We start from the raw sequence: 20,803 nt of genomic DNA, 5'->3' as shown, positions 1-20,803 counted from the left end.
TCGTAATTACGGTACCCCAAGTTTTTCTTACAGAATTGTTAAGGCTAATGATATTTTCGTTGAATTTGATTGAGAAATTGGATTGATATGCTAATAATAGTTTGTGAAGGAACTTGTTAATGCGGGATGAAGTATGGATAAAGAAATTTTTTTTTGGTGTAAGGATAAAGATTAAGAATGTGTTTGGAAAGCATAAAATTAGAATTTTCTCAAGAATTGAATTGCCTTTCTTGCTTTAAACATAAAAATTACATGAATTTAAACTCTTTTGAGAATTTTAATTCTCATATTCAAGTAAAAAATAAATCACAAATCCAACTTAATGAAATTTGAATTTGAAATTAAAACATCTAAATTAACCCTAACATAATTTGATTTTTCAAATATTCCCATTTCTCTTTTCTTTTCTCCCTTCCCTCTTATTCAGGGTAACATAGTAATATTACATATATTTTAACCATTCCTTTTCCATTTAATTCTTTTTATTCCAAATTTAAGAAGTGGTGTGAGAATTGAATTGCAAATCAATTCTTTCTAGAATTCAATTCAATTCCATCTCATTAAAGTTTCCAAACATACTCTAATTAAGTGCAAATTCTGAAACTAAACAGCATTCACAATAGCCACCAAAGGGTTCAAGAGGACCGATCATATGAATGTTAGTACAACCAAGGATTCATTTGCCCATGGTAGCAAATCTCTCTTAAGTCTCTAAACTAAGAAAATCACTAACAAAAACAGAATTTTCTGACCACAGCAATCACGTCGGAAAGACGTGAGCATGAGCAAACAACTCAGAACATATGCTTAATCCTGCCCTTTCTCACTTTCTTCTCTATTCTGCATTCTGCAAAACATTTCCAAGTAACATTCAGAAAATGCAGTATGAAAAGAGTAGGACCTCCACAACCCAAAACACCACAGATTAGAGCCTCTAAATGGATGAACAATTCTAATTATTGACATCAGGATTCACATCAATTGTATTCCCCATTTAAAAAAGCACAATCCTTTGTTCTTTGTACACAACCAAACCACATAACCCCATTTAAAAAAGCACAATAATTTGTTCTTTGCACACAACCATATCACATAACCATTGCATTACACATTAATTAGGAAAAGATTAACACATAGCACGCCCAAGTCAACTAAGAATCTAAGATATACTGTACAAAGTCAAAAATTGTCTCAGAATCAGAATCTACAGAGTGATACTGAATAATGCAAAGTACATAGTTCATTCATAGTCACAGTTAAAAAGAACAACAATTAGGAATACTGAAATTCAAACATTGAAAGGAGCTAAATTTCGTTTGAAGCAGAACCTCTCACACCAAAAATCACATAAATTCTCAATCTTTTTTCGAGCTTACGGTGTCAGAAGACAACGCGAAACTGCGGCGCGTTGGATTCAACGGCGGGGAGGAACTCCCATCGGCAGGGCTCGAGCTCTTCGGAGACGGGGCAGTAGCCAGCGAGGGTGACCCTGTCGTTGGTGGCGGCCACCGAACCGAACTCGAAAATCGAAACGGTGGCGTCTGGAGGGCGAGGGACCTCGACGGCGCCGTTCATGCCGGGAACCTCGGTGGGTTTAGCTGCACCATTGGCTTTCAGCTGAACCGAAGAAGAAGAGTTGGAGTTTGGTGGTTCGGGTTCTGACTTTTTGCCCTTCCACCATGATAACAAACCCATAGCTCAAGGTTCAAGGCTCGAGCTTTTTCTGTGTCGGGAATATCGGAGTGCTATTGTTAGGGATTTGGAGATAGATATATACTTGATTATGCCACTGTCTTGGATTATCCATCAAATTAAATTATAGAAACGTTTTTTTATTTTAGTTTTTTATGATTAACTTTGATCCTGAAATATCAATTTCAGAAAAGTTTTACGGCTAATAATTTTAATTTATATTAGTGAGTAACCTAATTTTCAGTTTAACAATCTAAGAGAACAGTTGATAAATATTATATAAAAATTCAAAAATAACAAATATTTAACGAATTCGTCATCTCTTAGATTAATAAAGAGAAATTATGTCAATTGAGTTATAATTCATTAGCTAATTTTTCACTATTTATTCATACATATATGTCCACACTGCCACACATTACTATTCTTAATTGATATTTTTTTTTTTCTTTAAAGATTTAAAGTTAATTTATTACTGTCAAAATTTAAAAAACAAAAAGCATTCATTTCTTAATGATTTTACGTCGTTGGTTAAACTCCAGCTTAAGCAAGATACAGTGGTTTCAGTGGTGGCAGATTCAGCGGATCCAGGAGCAGAGTCGTAATTCATACACCTCCGGCCATGAACGAACAACAACAGTCTCTGATTCTCGAATCTTCCTCTCGCTTCTTGCCACCACAAGGAGTGAAGCTGTCGTACGGCACAGCTGGGTTCAGGGCCGATGCATCGCTGCTCCAATCGACGGTTTACAGGGTCGGAATTTTGGCGGCTCTCAGATCGCTGAAGACGCAGTCGGTGATCGGCGTCATGATCACTGCTTCCCACAACAAAGTCTCCGACAACGGCGTCAAAATCGCTGACCCCAACGGAGGAATGCTTTCTCAGCATTGGGAACCCTTCGCTGATGCCCTCGCCAATGCTCCTTCTCCACAAGAACTGATCCGGGTTCGCACAAATTTCTCTCTTTTTTATTTTTGAAGTAATATATAAAGTTTATTTTTTTGTAAAGAAAAAAACCAATAAAAAATGGTGAAGTCTATGTAAGTTTAAAAGAAAAGTAGTTCAATTTAATATGGTTCCATATTGATATTGCCCACAGTTGATAAATGAATTTGTCAAGAAAGAGGGTATTCAGTTTGATGGAGTTAAGCATGCTGAAATACTTTTGGGGAGAGACACCAGACCTAGCGGAGAAGCTTTGCTTGAAGCTGCTAAAGAAGTATGGTTTCCTTAAGTAAATGCTGAGCTTATTGTGTTCTGTTTCTGTTGTTTAAATCATGTATAACTGGATAAAATTGAAGGGTGTCGCGTCGATTGTTAGAGCGGTTGCAATGGACTTGGGGATTTTGACAACTCCTCAGTTACATTGGATGGTTCGGGCTAGGAATAAGGGCATGAAGGCCTCAGAGCAGGATTACGTTGAACAGCTTTCGAGCTCATTCAGGTTAGTCCAATCTCGTCCAAGTATTGCTATGATGGATGTTGCTCTTGTTGTTCCTTCGACATATTGTGATTATGATCATCACTGATCACATCCTTTTAGGATCATTGTGTGATTGGATCAGGTGCTTAATGGATTTGATTCCAAGTGAAAGGAGCAAGTTCGATGGGACGAATGACAAATTGGTTGTGGATGGAGCTAATGGTGTAGGTGGACTGAAACTAAAAGTTCTAGAGAAATTGTTGAATGGTTTGATTATTGAGGTTCGGAATAGCAGTGAAGATGGAGGCGTACTGAATGAAGGAGTTGGCGCTGATTATGTGCAGAAAGAGAAGGTTGCTCCACATGGCTTTGGTTCCAGTGATGCTGGGATAAGGTCGGTCTGTTCATTAAGCTAAAAGTGAAGTTGCTATGGCATGCTGCTCGATTTTTCATAACAATATGATATGAAGTGTATATTGGCCGCTCTCAATTTTTTTTCCTTCATTAAAACAGATAGCATAATGTTTCTAGTTAGAGATTACAAATAATTTAATCAATCAGGATATTTACTGCAAGTTAATCAAAGTTTTAAAGGGAAGATATTCATTTTATTGAAAATTATAAATTTGTACCCTGGAATTGATAAAAATAAAATAAAATAAAAGTTGGTTTACATAATCCTTAAAATTATTCTTATGATAATAAAATAAAAATTGATATTTACCTGGCCCTATCATTTGATGTAATGGATGGATTCCTTTGAGCATTGCTATTTTGATGTTATTTATGATGGTAATTACTAATGGAGTTAGTTCTAGTTTGCAGGTGTGCTAGCTTGGATGGAGATGCTGATAGACTTGTTTATTTTACTGTACATCCAGAAAGCAGTGGAGCAATTGATCTTGTTGATGGGGATAAGATACTTTCTCTGTTTGCCTTGTTTATTCAAGAGCAACTAAGCATTCTTAATGAGAAAGAAGGCACAAAGAACAACCACCAAGCTCGTCTTGGTATAGTGCAGACCGCTTATGCAAATGGAGCATCTACTAATTACCTTAAACAGTTGGGACTTGAAATCAATTTGACTCCAACTGGAGTAAAATACTTGCATGAAAAAGCTGCTGAATTTGATATTGGCATATATTTTGAGGCAAATGGCCATGGAACTGTCCTATTTTCTGAATCTTTCGTAGGGTGGTTAGAGGCCACTACAAATGAGCTCTCTGCAAAATCTAAAGGTTTAATTCAGTAGTTCTTGTCATTCTCTCACTTTGCTTTTGAGATTAATCTGCAAAACAAAAATGAAATATTTTTGGTGTTTGTTTCAGGTTCAGATGCAGAAAAGGCGGCTTTGAGATTATTGGCTACCAGTAGGTTGATCAACCAAGCAGTTGGAGATGCCTTGAGTGGAGTGCTCTTGGTGGAAGTCATATTGCAGCACATGGGATGGTCCATACACAGATGGAATGAACTTTATCATGATTTGCCCAGCAGGCAGCTTAAGGTTAGTGATAATTAGAATGACAAACTATTTGATCTCAGAGTTGTCTAAAATTAGATAGCTTGAAGGTTTTCCTTTGACATGTATTAGGTCCAAATTATGCCGTATTATTGTGTTGACTGCTAGCATTTGGAGTCAGGTGGCTATGCTTTGGTCACAAAACTTCACCTCTCACCTTGGTTTTGAAGTTACTTATTCAACTTAAACATCATAATTTTTCTTCATTTCTTTTTTTACTATTGTTATTGCAGGTAATTGCCTTGTAATCAAGGGATTTACATGTGCTTATTTTTGTGTGTAATACTAGTTGCTTCTTTAAATTCTGAAATGATGCATTGGTTTTTTACTTAAAACCCCAGGTCAAAGTTGCTGATAGGACTACAGTGATTACAACAAACGCAGAAACTGTAGTTGTGAGTCCCCCTGGTCTACAAGAAGCAATCAACAACGAAACCGGTATCTTCTTTGCTTCCTCTCTTTTTCTTTTTTATTTTTTGGCCATGATATGTTTGTTTGAAACAAGTGAAACCTGTCAAGACTTCCCTTACCAATGTATTGCAGTATTGCAGCTTTGTCATCATTTTCCTTTTTCTTGTGTGTTTATAGGAAAGTATTCTCAAGGTCGATGCTTTGTGCGACCATCTGGCACGGAGGATGTTGTTCGTGTATATGCCGAGGCATCTTCACAAGAAGCAGCAGATAGCCTAGCCAACTCCGTGGCTAAACTTGTGGACCAATTCTTGGGTTGACATGCCTATTCTCAGCATCGATCATATATACAAAACAGCTTGGCTTTTCAAAGTTTTGTAATCTTGAAGAGAAAAAAATTCTTAAGCATTTTACTTTATAGAGCATTTTACCAATTGCTGAGATGACTCTAGTTCAAATGATTATCCACTATCTTACATGGATACATGGACATGTTAGATCTGATTTTTCAATCCTTTGGTTTTGGAAAAAAAAATTCTATTCCGATATATTAGAACCGGCTGAATTGATCACATAGATTAGCAACATTAAGCTTATTTGACAGTTTCAGTACAAAGATGATTGTTGAAGAGATTATGAAAATCGTAACTATAGTCTATCTAATTACTTAAGAGAATTGTAAATTATTCATAAGATACTTCATGAATTTGTATTTGCAAATATGGGTTCACCAGCATATTCATGGCCAATGATAGTACACAATGCTACCAGAATATAACCTTAATAAGTGTTTGCTTTCTCCTTAAAAGCAACATTGGTTATGGACTATGTATTATTGTAAATTTGTAATATCGCCCCTTGAACAGAATTCAAATGTGCTACTTGCACAAGTAATTCATACTCAACGAGCACCAGCCTTGTCAAGTTCATCCAAAGCTGCCCACAGTTTTGGATCATCATAATCCTTAATCAGAAAGGTAGGCTTTGCTTCCATCAGTAAATGCTCTGCATTCCAGTTGGTTATACCAATAACAAGCCTCTCAGCAGCCACTCTAGCTTTGATCCGTGAGACAGAATCTTATGACAACAAAATAGAATGAAAGTCAAATGCAGAAGTTGAATTATTGATACCACAATCCAATAACATTTAGGTAAAGAACAGTTTAAAAATCATTATGGCATAGAAGAATGCAGACCTCAAATATAAATGTGTGATCCACAGGCATCCCAGCAGCCACTCCAGCTTTGATCCCTGAGACAGAATCCTATGACAACAAAGTAGAATGAAAATCAAATGCAGAAGCAGAATTATTGATACCACAATCCAATAACATTTAGGTAAAGAACAGTTTAAAAATCATTATGGCATAGAAGAATGCAGACCTCAAATATAAATGTGTGATCCTTTGATGCTTTGAGAGCTTCAAGACCTTTAAGGTAGGGATCTGGATGAGGCTTGCCATGTTCACATTCGCTACCGATAATGACAGCATCAAAGAAATCTGAGAGGCCAAGCTTTGAGATCATGAGCTCTGCATTCGGTCTTGGAGCATTGGTCACTGCAGCGCGCTTCAAGCTACGATCTTCAACCCATTTAATCACTTTATCAAGGCCATTTAAAGGCTTTAGTTGATCTTTTGCCAATCTGTATAATCCATCAAGGGAATAAATAATCATTTTAAGCTTTGAAAAACTACAAGGGGAAAAGAAAGAAAGAAAGTAAGATTTACTTCCGGAACATGGCTTCCTTATCTTCTACGAACTTCAAACCCCGTTCCCGGTCGTCAGGAAAGAGAAACAAGGCAGCATCCTCGTCGTGTGTGCCAGAAATATTCTCACTATAGAATTCCTCTGTTATAGGAGTACCTCCATTGTAACCAATCTGACAACCACCAAAGTTTCTGTCAGATTTTATAATAGCTATTGATCATGTGTTTTTTCAGGGTGACTCGAAATATGCTAAATGGAACATTCAGTTGAAACCCAATGTTCTCTCCATTTAATAAATATTTTTGCCTAGAATGTTCTACTAATCTTGATTTTTGTATGGAGACGAAATTGAGAGATAAAAAAAAACACAAATCAAATATTCAAAGATTGAAAATTTCTACCCCAATTTTCACTCCATACCAAACTCACCCAGCAAAAACAAACACACTACCTCTTGGAGCATTTCGCGGAAAGCATAGTAATGGAGTAGATCAGAGTCACAGAGAGTTCCATCTACATCAAAGAGCACTGCCTCAAGGGGAGCTAGTCTAGCAAGAGAACCCTTGCTGCCACAAAAATGAAGGAAATAACTACATGACAAAGTGTGATAAACCATAAAATTGGGTTGAATCTACATATGCCTACATTCATAAAGTTTCTATGATAAAATTTGTCATGTCCCAAACTGCCATTATTCTCTGCATCTTAGCAGTTAAACAAGTTTAAAGCAAGTATAAAATTAAAGGATACTTAACTAAATACTAATAATCAAAGCATGAAGCAGAACCTGCTTCACTGCAGATGACAAAACCAGCTAGATCTTCAAGAAGCAATTCAATGGCTTAGGAGAAACCTTACCTTTCGACGCAGGTATGAGAAGAAGTCGTCATGGTTCACAGAATGGCGAAAGAAAAGTTTGGCTAGTGTTGTGTGGAATACTGAGAAAGTGTTGCATAAGAAGCGGAAAGGGCACGTTTTAAGTGGTGCAACACATTTTTGGGTCCATAATGGACCCACTCTTTAATTTACCAAACTCTCCTTGTACGACAAAAGCCATACAACCTCATTCACAGGAACATGATTGGACCCCAGAAAGAAAACAAAGTAGTAATTTTGACACACACCCAGAATTTATAACCAGGAAAATAGTTCAAAAAACATGGTTATATGAGATATGGAGGCAAATGAAATAGAAAATCATACTGTGGGAGGATGATGAATTTGTTACCTGCAGCAAAGGTGACCTGAACGAGAATTGGGTCTTGGGCAGTTGGTTCTGTTGATCGATAAAACAAATGGAATGGAAGAGGATGATGAATAGTAAAGGTTACTCGGAGAATCAGTTTGAACGCAAGGCGGTAAGAGGAGCCGGAGATGGAGAGTGCAAGCGGCACCAGCCATGTGACGTGGCAGAGGTGGAGCACCGAAGCTGGAAGGGGGAAACTGTTAGGGACAGATGTGTAATTTGAAATGAATTTGATTTTGAGTTCATTTAAGAGTTTAATTTTGATGTGTGATCAATTGTATTTTTTTCTATAATTATTACGATTTTTATTATTAGGTTAAGGAATAATCCGTCGCGTCTGCCACTGGCCAATGAGTTGCTGCATGCACAAGGCGGAGTTCGAACTCCCAACACTTGCTTAAGCAGACGAGTAAACTGACCACTCGACCAACCCAAGTTGGTTATGAATAATTGAATATGACGGAGAGAATAATTAACTGGGAGAAGTGATGCTCTGCACTTCCTTCTTTAAATTACAAAAATATATTTTACCTATAGAAATAACCTATACATTGTATAATAAATAACTATTACCATATGAGAACACTGAATATATCATCATCATATTAAAAAGGAGGAAAGAAACAAGGTTTATAGTTATTCATATCCTCTTACAGTCTTACCCGCTAGAATTTTCCTCATTTCTCTTTCCAATGGGATCTTTAAAACAGTAATGTTGAACAAGAAAAAAAAGATTTAGATCCAATTTATTTACACTAATTTTATCTAAAATGTAAACCCTGCGATAATATGTGGTCATTTACTCATTTTCTTGATATGGATGTATGTTTCTCTGTTTAAGGAAAACTGATATATTCCAGAGACTGATTCAAACATACAGTATAGGCATTAGGCAATAAGTGCCCCCATTAAAATTTTGGACTTAGTTAAGAAGCAGAAGAATTTATATATATTTTGTCCATGTTACTTTATTATGTTTGTCTTCACACTAGACAAAATATACCAACTTCTAAATTCTGTTTGATCAAAAACCAAGGCAAAAAGCAGGCAGAAAACGGTAAAAAGATTGTGAGAAATCTAAACTATATTTTGAGAAATCTAGGAGAATTTGTTTGTTTGTATTGTATGCAATCTTGGGCTATCCCACTTATTCGTGGCCAATGAAATTACAAAATATAAATAGAAGACAAGTGTTTGCTCTCTGTTCCAAAGCAAGAATGAGAAACTAGTACTATAATATTGGACTGTCATCTTTTAAAGTGAGTATGATTATAAACTGAAAAAATGAGAGATTGATTGTTTTTGGATCAATAACTTCCAGCCATGCAACATTGCCCTCTAAACAAAATTATAGAGGTAATCATGTGAGCTTATTAGATCAAACCAGCTACTTGAATTTACCAATATATTCTTTCAGTTGTACTCTTCATACTTTTTTAGTACCAGCCTTGTCAAGTTCTTCCAAAGCTTCCCACAATTTTGGGTCTGCATAATCCTTAATCAGAAAGGCAGGCTTTGCTTCCATCAGTAGATGCTCCGGGTTTCGAGTAGCTAAACCTACAACAGGCATCCCAGCTGCCACTCCAGCTTTGATCCCAGAAACAGAATCCTATGATAACAAAACAGAATTTGTGTCATTATCATTTAGATTCAATAACAGCAATAAAGTCTTCTCCCAATTAGTTAAGGGCAAAAAAACATTGCAGACCTCAAATACAAATGAGTGATCCTTTGATGCTTTCAGAGCTTCAAGACCTTTCAAGTAGGGGTCTGGATGAGGCTTGGCATGTTCACATTCTCCACCAATAATGACAGCATGAAAAAAGTCTGAGAGACCAAGCAATGAGATCATGAGTTCTGCATTAGCTCTTGGAGCATTGGTCACTGCCGCTCTTTTCAGCCCACGACTTTCAATCCATTCCCTCACTTTATCAAGGCCATTCAATGGCTTTACTTGCTCTTTTGCCAATCTGTACAGTCCATCAAGTGAATTATATTATGAATTTTAAAACAAACAACAATGAGAAGGAAACTTAGATTAGCAGAGTATATACTTCCGGAACATGTCTTCCTTGTCATCTACAAACTTTAAGCCTCGTTCAAGATCACCAGGAAAGAGAGCCAAGGCAATATCATCATTGTGCTTGCCGGCAACAGTCTCAATGAAAAATTCCTCTGTTATAGGAACACCTCCATTGAAACCAATCTGAAAACCACAATAGTTTCTGTTGGTTTTTCTAAAATTTGTGATTTGTTTTGTCAAGGTGTATGTATAATTTATAATATGATGATGATAAAAGTAATATTCAATTAGAAAACTATACAGTCTCTATGTTCTAAGTATTTTTCTCCCCTAAATATTTTCTATCAAGAAATCAAATGCTACCTCTTTGAGCATTTCACGGAATGCGTAGTAGTGGAGTGGATCAGAGTCACAGAGAGTTCCATCTATATCAAAGAGCACTGCCTCAAGTGGAGCTAGTTGGGTGAGAGAATTCTTGCTGCCACAGAATAAGACAGACAAGTGTGGCAAGATAAGTTTATAGTCTATATTAACTATTAAGATTTTTAGCATATACTTTGACATTTCTATATGCATGCCATCCCCTAAAAATTAACAAGAAGATAGCATTGTCACACTTTATGAAAAAGATTGCTACATAAAAAACTGTTGACAGATCCTTCATCATAAATGGCAAAGAATAGTTATTCATTGCAGATTCCTTAAATTGGCAACATCTTCAATAATATAGGAGATTCATCAACTTGGGATTTATGAAAAAACATAAATCAAATCTCCTTGCTTCATCCTTGTGGCTCAAAATTAATTTTATCAGCAAAAAAAATGAACTTGGTAATCAATTCCAAAACACAAAACAAAGCTAAATAGTAAATAATAATCAATTATGTGTGCACAACTTGAACCACATCCTCTCCCTTTTGTTCTATATGAACTTGATCTCAGCTACAAATAAACAGAGCAGTGGCAGCAATTCACAATTTATCATTTTTATTTTATTTTATTTATTGATTTGCATGCAAGGAGAACAATTTCTCATTAATGAAAATATAGAGTGATTTAATCAATAAATGAACACGAAAAGGGATTAACTTTCGACTTTCGTATAGAAACTCTACATTGAGGAAGCATAAACATGTAACATTAAAAAAAGGTGAAATCTTGAGCAACTTCAGAAGCAGAAGCGCACAAACAATAAAAGAATGAAGAGATTAACACAGATACCCGATTCCACGAATTGTGGAACAAATGAACTGATCAACAAGGTTGCAAATGAAACGTTGGAATGAAAAATGTTACCTTTCAGAGGAGACGGTCATGGTTGTAAGAATCAGAAAGGCAATAGAAAAGTTTGTTGGAAGTGAGAAAAAACGGGAACGGATCAATGAGAAGAAGAAGAAGAAGAAGAAGAAGAAGAAGAATGTTAATTGGAATCTGCCAAGAGAATCAAAATCGCATGGCAGAGATGCTCTACACTTATTTTATTTTATTTTTTATATTCATGCTCAAGCTTATATTTTCTCAATTTTTTAAATATATATTAAGAATTTGTTATATTCCACTAACTTAAATTGCTAATTGGTTTGCAAAATCAAGTGTAGCAAAAGAAGCCCCAAGTTTGATGCTCAATCATTTATTTATTGTTTTTTGGTGACTGCTCAATTATTTTATATTATTATTTGATTACATATTTTTGTTTAAAAAATTTTAAAATTTTAATATTTAGACTAGAAATAATTCAATTTGTGAAAAAAATTGGATAATATTAGATGTATTGATAGATCAGATGGGATCCAATTAGATAGCCAAAATTTTAATTTGGAACACCTCGATCCAATACGCATTAAAATCATCAGGTCCAATATTTATAGTTTTTGGGATTAGATTCGATATGATGCATATATTTGTATATCAAAGTAGATATCGAGTATATCTACAAAAATTAAATGCATATATTTGTATATCAAAGTAGATATCGAGTATATCTACAAAAATTAAAAAAAAAAAATTAAAAAACAATAATAATAAAATTCAAGAGAAAATTAACAAAAAATTAATAAATTTAATAAAAAATTAATAATATTTACACTATTTATATTTTTATTTATTTTTTATGGATTTACAAATCTACAAATATCTACATAAAATTTGTAATTCGATCCTATAAATGTACAGAATTAATGATGGACTTACAAATCGAAAATAAATATGATGTATTTACATATTAGATCCGATTTATGAACACTATTAGATAAGATATGAATCGATCTAATCTAAATTATAATAATTTGAATAAGATTAAATTAAAAAAATAAATTCAAATTTCTTCCATACAATTTTTTTTAATCAAAAATAGGAGACTCGAACCCGCAACTTCTTAATTGAGTATGGAGAGACTATATCATTTGAGCTATAACTCATTGGCTAAACTAATACAATTTAATTCAATTAATTATACCGATTTTATCCTATAATTAATCTAAACTATACTCATTTTAAATATTTTGTTCCGCAGAAAAGTAATTTATTTAATCCTCCGGAAGTAGAATTTCAATTCGCTACCACCTTTGTTAATTTTAGCAATTTTTCTCTACCTTTTTCAAAGCAGAAGGCTGTCCCATCAATCCATGTGTGGTCAACCTTTTTGTGAACCTTGTGGTCAATTATACACCTAGCTACCTCTTCTACACATCAAACTCAAGTTGCCCACTTTTTTTTTTTTAATTTACATAATATTTTTTTTTTATGTATATATTTACAAATTGTCGTGGAACAGTTGAAGTTCCTCCCTCTTTGTGGAGCCGAAGAAGAAAATAGAGTAAGTTTAATTTGATTCTGAAAAATTTTAGGTCAGGTGCTTTAAATTCTAACAAATTTTTATTCTTTAAGAATCTTTGAGAATTACTCTCATTAGTCATATTGGTCTTTGAATCAATTTTTTATATGTATGTACGTATCTTTGACAAATAAATTCCTAACAAATTTTATTATAAAAAAATAGGTCATGTTATGAGAATTATCTAAAATCAATATGATTTTGGCCTAAACATGAAATTCGAAAATTTTAAGCAAATTTAAATGAACTAAAATTGAAAAATACTTGTATTAAATAGAAAATTTATACATAATGAAGTGATAGCTTGAGCATCACTCCAAAACTGTTCCAACTATAATAGTGAGAAGTTACTTTCTCATGTTTAAAAAATTATTATTATCCCACCTTTTAAATAATGAGGGAGTTTATAGACATGTAGGTTAGTGTAGTTAAGAGGCATTTTTTGCTACAAAATTCACAGTCCGAATGAATCAGGTAACTTGGTAAAATAAATCTTTGGGACTCTTGTTGGATTTTGTAGAATTTGGCTTATTCATTTTGTTTTCGGCTTTGATTGTAGGTCAGAATATGAATAGGTCTTCAAAAAAATATTTAAAATAAAATTAATCTCTCTTTAAAATAATGCAAGAATCATTCTATTTGACAAAAATAATTTTTAAAGGTTTTTTTAGAATAAAAATTTATCATGTACCGAAATGTTCGATCATAAATTCTTTAAGAATTAATTCGAGTATTTATTCAAGAAAATAAGTTTATGACTTATGGGCCCAAAGTCCATTTCATTACTCTTCAAGGCTTCAAAACTAAAACTGAAATTAAAAATAAAATGAAAAATAGATGGGCAATGTTTCTGATGGGCTGAAAGGGGGAAGTTTTTAAAAAAGTGGTCTTGCTAATAATAATAATAATAATAATAATAATAATAATAATAATAATAATAATAATAATAATAATAATAATAATAAAAAAGTCTAGAAATCCAATTGAGCGTTCAATCAACTTGAATTTTTTAAAGAGGAATGTTAGGGGCCAACAATTTTTGTGATTTGTAGCCATCAAATAGTCATCAATGATGGTTTTAATGATGTGAGATTTCATCCAATGGCTCATTTTTCTTTGCTGGTTACATGCTAGCCAAAATTTAACAAAGTTGCTGGCCCCTATACTTTTCCTTTTTTAAAATCATCCTATTTTTTTAAGGAAAAGTATGAGAAGCCAATATAATTGTTCTACAATGTGTACAATGAAGATAATTTTGTAATTAAAATCAAATAATAATTAAAGTAATTAATTATTATTTATTTCAAATTTTAAATTCGAATGAAATTAGGATTCTCCCTTTGTTGTTACTTTCTTCATCTAATCCTCCCTCTCCTGCTGACCTAGCAGAAACCCCCTCCCCCAATTTGACCAAGAAGCCACCAAAGAGAGCCCACCGCCGGCACTGGAGAACCAACCTCCATGAAATCTGCTGCAACCTGAGCAGTCAGCGCTACCCAACCGGTCTTCCCGCACGATTGGAGTGTTCCTTCAAGCTTGGTGTTCGCTGCTGCCATCGTCCCACGTGCCTCCCTCGTGCTACCGTCGAGCGTCAGTCGTCGACTAGGAGCTCCCCGTCGCCATCGCCTGGCCGCTGGACATCCGCACGCCCGTGTGGACCTGTGTTGCACGATACTAATCTCTGAACGCCGTGTCTTCTTTGCATTGTTTGTGGTCTGCCGTCAACGAATCTAACGCCATCGTTCCCTCCGCCTGATCGCGACGCTTTTCTTCGTCCCCCTCTTAGACTACAAAAGGTCAATATAAAGCTATCGTTCTACTCTATATTGTATGTTTGTTTGACACCTAGGTTTCAGATGTTCTTTGATTAGGTGTATTCTGATTTTGAAGTTTATGGTGGTGCAATGGGATTGAGTTCTTGCTGTTTATATATGGTGGGGCTCCATACCAGACTCAGGAGAGTAAGCTTAGGAGAGGCGTTGACATTGTTGTTGGCACTCCAGGTCGCGTGAAGGTATTGCCTTTATAATATTTGTTGGTTTCATATAATGGTTTTTCATTTTTGCAATATGATTCATACATATTGCCAATGTTGATAATTGAAGCTTCAGTCTATTTAATGGCTATTGTTGATTTTATATAGGATCATAAAGAGAGGGAAAATATTGATCTGAGCCAGCTAAAGTTCCATGTCCTTGATGAGGCTAATGAGATGCTCATAATGGGTTTTGTTGAAGATGTGGAACTAATTCTAAGTATTTGGTTTGGTTTTTGCCACTTTGGCCAAATTTCATTTTTTTAAATCTATAATTTATAAATTATTTGAGGCCACTGATGTTCCATGCCAGTGTTTGATTTTTTACTCTGTAGCTTCCTTTTTTTTTTAGTATAACAATGGTCCTTGATTTTTACAAGTAAGGTACAAGATGTTAGCAAAGTTTAGACACTTCTTTTCAGTGCTACTTTGCCAGACTAGGTTAAGCATGTATGTATTGATCCTATGTTTCAGTGCTACTTTGCTAGCCATTTCTTAGGTAAAAAACCTAGCAATGATACAAAAAAGGTGCAGCCAAAGAATTTAATACCAAACTAGCAGAATAGAGAGCCACCTCAAGAGAAGGTATTTGACATAACAATTGATCCAAGATGAAAGAGAGAACATGATCATGCTAATTAGTTACATTTTATTTTGTTGTTGTTTAGTTTAGGTGATTGTAACAATCTTTTTTGTCTTTGTTAACCTCGTTTGGCAAAAGTTAGAATATGTTGGACATAGGTGTGCTTGCGTTTATTTTTCATCTCGATGTATATATAGTTTCGATTCGTATTCATTTATTATCAAGGATAGATGAAGATGGTGGATTATGTTATAAAGATATAGTTTTCAGGTTTGTATGCAGTTGTTGCAAGAATCTATAATTGATTTATTTCAATGAATTATATATATATATATATATATATATATATGATCAGACATGATAGTTATTCTTTATCTTACAAGTAAGGTTAGTAAATTTGTTACAAATTACTTTATGCTATACTAACTAGTCATTCGGTACGTAGCGGATCATTTTAGATAGAATACATAGTTATCTTTATTTGAAATACATTGGATGTTCATTTTTGTACGTGATCGGATGTTCACTTTTGTTATGAACGTGGATGGTTATTCTTGGGTTCTTAGTTTTATTTGATGCTTGATGGTGATGCTGGATCTGATTATCATGGTTATCCAATTTGTTACAAGTTTCAGATTGTTATTTAACATGGTCTTTTGGTATGTAGCTGGTCGTTTTAGAAAATAATTACATTGTTATTTTTACACATTTATGTTGGATGTTCGTTTCTATATGATATTGGATGTTCACTTTCACAGTATTTGTGAATGGTTATTCTTTGTGTTATTCAACTCATACTACCTGTAGCATGCATTCCAAAGGAATCATTGGATATTGTGTCATGAACACTGATCATGTTGTCCAAAATCATAACAGATTCAAGTCAAATCTGAAAATACGAAAGAGATATCCCTGTTCTAAGACATAACAAACCGGGTGTTCGGTTCAGTATGTAACTGGATGGTTACTTTCATAAACAAAATAGATGGTCATTTTGACTCACTCGGAGGGTGTGTCATGCCTGAACAACTGTACACCAACAGATTCACAGAAGTTTAAAAGAAAAAAGGTATCCACTGGAAACAAGTCCTCCAAAAGTATCATAAATAAATCCCCAACACTCTAAGCGGTAAGTAATTTATATAACTTAAGGTAATTAAATTCACAATAGTTAAACCTTATTACGCTACTTCTTCCTCCCTTTGTTCTTCCTCCCATTTAGTAAATCTTCGGCATGTTGTATCAACGTCCTCGTGCTAGTTCCTCTGAAATCCAATGCAAGTTTCTATTTAGTTTGTAACCAACAAAGGAAGATTATAAGAACATGAGTAAAAAACCTTATAGTCATTACAGATGCTAATACAAAAAATAATCATAAGAACCATTAAGAGAAAGGACTTCCACAGCAAGAATTTAAGTGGTCTGAGAGACCGACTCCTCCAATTATAAACACAACAAACATAAAGGTAAATTAGATTCACACAAAGCAACAACATGGCACACTTAAACAGCAGGGTAATAAATATAACTCAACCATCCAAGTATTTATTGAAGTAACCATCCGTACCATGTCGATCTAGGAATGAATATCCAAGTTCGGAGTACGCTCTAGAGACCAAATGTTCTATAATTAAATAAACTTATTTAATACCAAATATAAGAAAATTAATCTCTTTATGTGATACGTTCATAATAAAAATTAAAGTAAGTCGTATGTGTGATAGTGAACATCTAGCTTGAACTTCTTCAAACTAAATAAAAATGGAACATCAATTACAACTTTTCAAAATCTAAGCATTAGTGTAGCAAGCAAGGAAAATAAAAAAAAAAACGGACCAAAAAACATAATAGTTAGAAAGGCTTTATATAGTGTTATGGTAGCTTCTAACTCTTCTTTCCAGAGTTGGAAAAAAAAGCCATACAGAACTCAGCAACTCAATAGTAAAAAGGAAAAAACCTTTTTTCCCTTCCCCAAAAAGAAAGCTATCATATACAAGAAAAATGAACCGGGTGAACCTTATTCAGTGAATGATTTACTATCACAGAGATTAGAGCAAAAATAATAATAAAAAAAAGGAGCATGCTTTTACTTTTTGAATGGAACAAGAAGAAGATTAAATTAGAAATATGTGCATGGTTTTCCAACAAAAAAAATGGAAGCTGAACTTGATGTATATGATAGTCTTTATTTCTTTAATTCATTAGATAATTCTAAATACATTCTGCAGACTCAAAATCTGACAGCTTAAGAAAATCAACTGAAGAATTAATTCAAATGCTGTGTTGCATATCTTAAGTTTTGAACAAGCGTAGGACAAGCCGCCAAGAAAAATTCTCTTACACGTTCCTTAAAAATTACGTCTTGAACTAGGAGAAGAGGATGCATATTAAACACAAGTGATTTTCTTTTCTTTCCCAAAACACCGTTCTTATGTCAGTCCAAGAAAAACTGATCATCACAGAAACCAATCACCACCATAATTGTTTCATCTAAATATCTCATTCCATTCATCATTTTCATCTTCATTATATTAAGGCCATGATACAAAATATGATCACAATTCATTATAAATAACATAAATCAATAAGCCCAGAAAATCAAACAAGTTTTTTTTTAATTAAAATAACCGATCAAAAGAAAAGCTAAAATAATAATAACAACAAAAGAGAGAGACCCTTACACCTAATCCAAAACTGGGCTAAATCACTAAATTATCCAACTTTACCAAATCAGCTTATATGAAAATAGCAAACAATTAAGCCAAGCAGTTGTTTCAATATCATGATCAAGTTTGAATCCTTCAAAGTTGAAAAAAAAAAAAAAACCCGGTTTGAGTTGCTACAACCACAACAACCATCAAGGTAAATTATTTTCATACAATGCAACAACATGGGAGCCACATAAAGCAGTTTTTACAGCTAGAAACAGCCATCCGAATAGATAATAAATTAGCCATCCATTTCAGTAAAAATCGGTACTTACTATCTCAGACCATAACCTGGTTTGAGCATCATACATACATTTGTTTACCTAACATAAGCAAACCACGAAAAAGGAAAAAAAAAACTATGCAACCATCAACTGATTCAAAGAAGCCTTCAAAATAGCATTCACGATCATCAAACTAGCATCCACGATCATCAAAATCAATCATGAAAATGTTCCTATAGTAACCATCTTTACTTAAGAGGAAAATCTTGTTCAAGCAAGCATAAAATCGACTATGAAAACCAACCATCTGATTACGTACTGAAGTAACCATCCAATTCAATAAGCAAAGGATCTATCATACAGACCAACCATCCAATACCCTACTAAAGTAACCATCCAATAAGGGTCACCAAACATTGACAATGGTCAACTAGTTTACGTCACATTACATGCAAAAGTCCACACGGGCAGAGAAAAAAATTTCCTGCTATCTAAACTAGAATACCGAAAATTTAAAACCATTCCCACTAAAGTTAAATCAATTGCAACAATCTCAACCAATTTCTCATCCCACATGCTCCAATATACTAAAACTGCACCTATTGCATTTTCACCATGTAGAATCAACCATCCCAGCAACATAATCTGTCTCTAGAACAAGATGCAACAGCAATAATGAATTACGGAATTAAGAAACTAACCCACTTACCATGGATGGTCGGCGACAGTCTGGTTATGATGTTCGTGCTGGTCCCGGTGAATGGTCCACGGCAGGCGGCGACACAAGGCGCGGATCCTCAGCTGCGAACAGTGGCACGGAGATGCTTCCAGCCACGGCACAAGCGCGAAGACTGGGCGATGCTAGGCGGGTCGGCGGTGACGAATGTGCAAGGTCGGGCAACAAGGCACCGGTCTGGTGGTTCAACGCCGACGGTGCGATGTGGATGCTGCCAGTGATGGTGTATGGCAGCGAACAAGGGTCGCCGACGCAGTTCTCGTCGGAGCTGATGCGGGTCGTGAGAAAGGCGGGTGCACGGAGGAGGGGTTGGTGACCAACAACAATGACGCGGCGAAGGGGGCTGGTGATCAGCGACAGTGACGTGTTTGAGGGTTAGGGTAATGGATGGTCAACAATGGTAAATTGGGGGTAATTTGATTTAACGATAGGAATTAGGGTAAATGGGATTCATTGTCATTTTTAATTTAATTTGAGCCATATAAACAGCCCATTATACATATTGTATAGATACCTCATTGTCTCCCTAGCGGGACTCTTTTTTTAATTCTAAAAATTAAGATTACACGCGCCCAGCGAAAAGACCAACCTGTAGAGCGACTTCTCCCACTAGCGACGCTACATAATCTCTTTGGTATTTATCATCGTCGCCCGCTATCACGTCTTCCCCCAATTGTTTTTTCCGCTGCGTCGTTTCTCTCCGCATCCAATCGTGTTCGCTCCAACACGAGCGGTTCTTTGTGCAGCACCTCTCCCCTGCCGTTGCGTCACCATTTAGTTTAGCATCCAATCCTGATCATCGCAGCGCGCACGGTACGGTTCTCCATGCCACGCCGCCAAACGCTCGATATTGATCGCAGCTAACTGCCAGACCTGCAAACTGAGCCTTTACAAGGCCCTAGAAAAGAAATATCTCCCAATGCAAAAAAAAAAACATCCAAATGAGTCGAAAAGAAACATCCACTGAAGTACAAAAGAAACATACAAATGAGTCTCAAAGAAACATTCGGTTCCATCTTAACCCATAAACATTTGAATGCCTCTCAAAAAACCATCCGATAATGGAAAAAAATATTGAAAACGGACGCAAGCAGCGTTATCTTGTCGTTGCAATTGGCAACGAAGGGTTTTTTCTGCACTTTTCACGGCAAATAAATCACATGGATGGGGACTAGGGCTGCAAGTGAGTCGAGCTAGGCTCACAACTCGACTCATTCACAAACGAGCTTATTTCTTAAGCTCAAGCTCGGCTCACCGAAAGCTCACGAGTTGGCTCGAGCTCACAAGCTGACTCAAATAATTGGAACATAATTTATAATGCTATATCAATAAATTATAAAATTTTTTATTTATGTCTTACATAAAAATTATATATAAAAAATAATATAAAATTTTAAATAATTAAATATATATATATAATCGAGCCAGCTCACGAGCTAACGAGCTGAACTTATCCAAACTCAAGCTTGACTCGTTTAATTTATGAGCTCAATTCCAAGCTCATGAGCTGACTTGACTCACTTCCAGCCCTAGTGAGGACTAGCTGAGGGCCAATCGAGGGCGTGGGTGGACACGGTGATGATGACGCTCTGGATCGGAGACTCCTTCATGGAGGCTGTGGACGTCGTCTTCGGGAGAGGGGGGGGGGACGTGGCTCCT

General features: G+C 35.2%; 4 protein-coding genes across 5 annotated transcripts; 1 reads left to right on the top strand and 3 right to left on the bottom strand.

Moving 5' to 3' along the window:
* Window positions 824-1,798, bottom strand: LOC107641650. The gene is made up of 2 exons (XM_016345131.2): window positions 1,377-1,798; window positions 824-847 (listed from the first exon to the last, which is right to left on the bottom strand). The coding sequence occupies exon 1, from the start codon at window positions 1,693-1,695 to the stop codon at window positions 1,381-1,383; it is 315 nt and encodes a 104-aa protein (XP_016200617.1). The 5' UTR covers window positions 1,696-1,798; the 3' UTR covers window positions 824-847; window positions 1,377-1,380.
* LOC107642627 (phosphoacetylglucosamine mutase) lies at window positions 2,205-5,688 on the top strand. The gene is made up of 8 exons (XM_016346037.2): window positions 2,205-2,638; window positions 2,793-2,912; window positions 2,995-3,137; window positions 3,259-3,510; window positions 3,942-4,354; window positions 4,445-4,620; window positions 4,977-5,073; window positions 5,224-5,688. The coding sequence occupies exons 1-8, from the start codon at window positions 2,315-2,317 to the stop codon at window positions 5,364-5,366; spliced, it is 1,668 nt and encodes a 555-aa protein (XP_016201523.1). The 5' UTR covers window positions 2,205-2,314; the 3' UTR covers window positions 5,367-5,688.
* LOC107642628 (haloacid dehalogenase-like hydrolase domain-containing protein Sgpp) lies at window positions 5,595-8,285 on the bottom strand. Of its 2 annotated transcripts, none has more exons than XM_016346038.2 (6): window positions 7,985-8,285; window positions 7,208-7,322; window positions 6,777-6,928; window positions 6,430-6,691; window positions 6,271-6,311; window positions 5,595-6,083 (listed from the first exon to the last, which is right to left on the bottom strand). In XM_016346038.2, the coding sequence occupies exons 1-6, from the start codon at window positions 8,155-8,157 to the stop codon at window positions 5,948-5,950; spliced, it is 879 nt and encodes a 292-aa protein (XP_016201524.1). In that variant the 5' UTR covers window positions 8,158-8,285; the 3' UTR covers window positions 5,595-5,947. The 2 variants fall into 2 exon arrangements, with proteins under 2 accessions (XP_016201524.1, XP_016201525.1); XM_016346039.2 differs by having other exon boundaries at window positions 7,615-8,268.
* On the bottom strand, window positions 9,102-11,520 carry LOC107641649 (haloacid dehalogenase-like hydrolase domain-containing protein Sgpp). Its single transcript, XM_016345130.2, has 5 exons — window positions 11,322-11,520; window positions 10,389-10,503; window positions 10,057-10,208; window positions 9,711-9,972; window positions 9,102-9,611 (listed from the first exon to the last, which is right to left on the bottom strand). The coding sequence occupies exons 1-5, from the start codon at window positions 11,339-11,341 to the stop codon at window positions 9,429-9,431; spliced, it is 732 nt and encodes a 243-aa protein (XP_016200616.1). The 5' UTR covers window positions 11,342-11,520; the 3' UTR covers window positions 9,102-9,428.

Source organism: Arachis ipaensis, chromosome B05 (genome assembly GCF_000816755.2).
Source record: "Arachis ipaensis cultivar K30076 chromosome B05, Araip1.1, whole genome shotgun sequence".
Classification (NCBI taxonomy): domain Eukaryota; kingdom Viridiplantae; phylum Streptophyta; class Magnoliopsida; order Fabales; family Fabaceae; genus Arachis; species Arachis ipaensis.
This window is presented reverse-complemented; position numbering and strand designations above follow the sequence as displayed.

Excerpts from the sequence above, each read along its gene's own strand:
- LOC107642628 (XM_016346038.2), bottom strand. The coding sequence starts at position 8,157 with ATGGCTGGTGCCGCTTGCACTCTCCATCTCCGGCTCCTCTTACCGCCT. Across the intron at positions 6,692-6,776 it reads AAGGAAGCCATGTTCCGGAA|ATTGGCAAAAGATCAACTAA; the intron begins GTAAATCTTACT and ends TGGATTATACAG. Across the intron at positions 6,084-6,270 it reads GCTGGAGTGGCTGCTGGGAT|GCTTGTTATTGGTATAACCA; the intron begins GCCTGTGGATCA and ends GGCTGCTGAGAG.
- LOC107642627 (XM_016346037.2), top strand. The coding sequence starts at position 2,315 with ATGAACGAACAACAACAGTCTCTGATTCTCGAATCTTCCTCTCGCTTC. Across the intron at positions 4,355-4,444 it reads GCTCTCTGCAAAATCTAAAG|GTTCAGATGCAGAAAAGGCG; the intron begins GTTTAATTCAGT and ends TGTTTGTTTCAG. Across the intron at positions 5,074-5,223 it reads AGCAATCAACAACGAAACCG|GAAAGTATTCTCAAGGTCGA; the intron begins GTATCTTCTTTG and ends GTGTGTTTATAG.
- LOC107641650 (XM_016345131.2), bottom strand. The coding sequence starts at position 1,695 with ATGGGTTTGTTATCATGGTGGAAGGGCAAAAAGTCAGAACCCGAACCA.
- LOC107641649 (XM_016345130.2), bottom strand. The coding sequence starts at position 11,341 with ATGACCGTCTCCTCTGAAAG. Across the intron at positions 10,209-10,388 it reads TCCGTGAAATGCTCAAAGAG|ATTGGTTTCAATGGAGGTGT; the intron begins GTAGCATTTGAT and ends TGTGGTTTTCAG. Across the intron at positions 9,973-10,056 it reads AAGGAAGACATGTTCCGGAA|ATTGGCAAAAGAGCAAGTAA; the intron begins GTATATACTCTG and ends TGGACTGTACAG.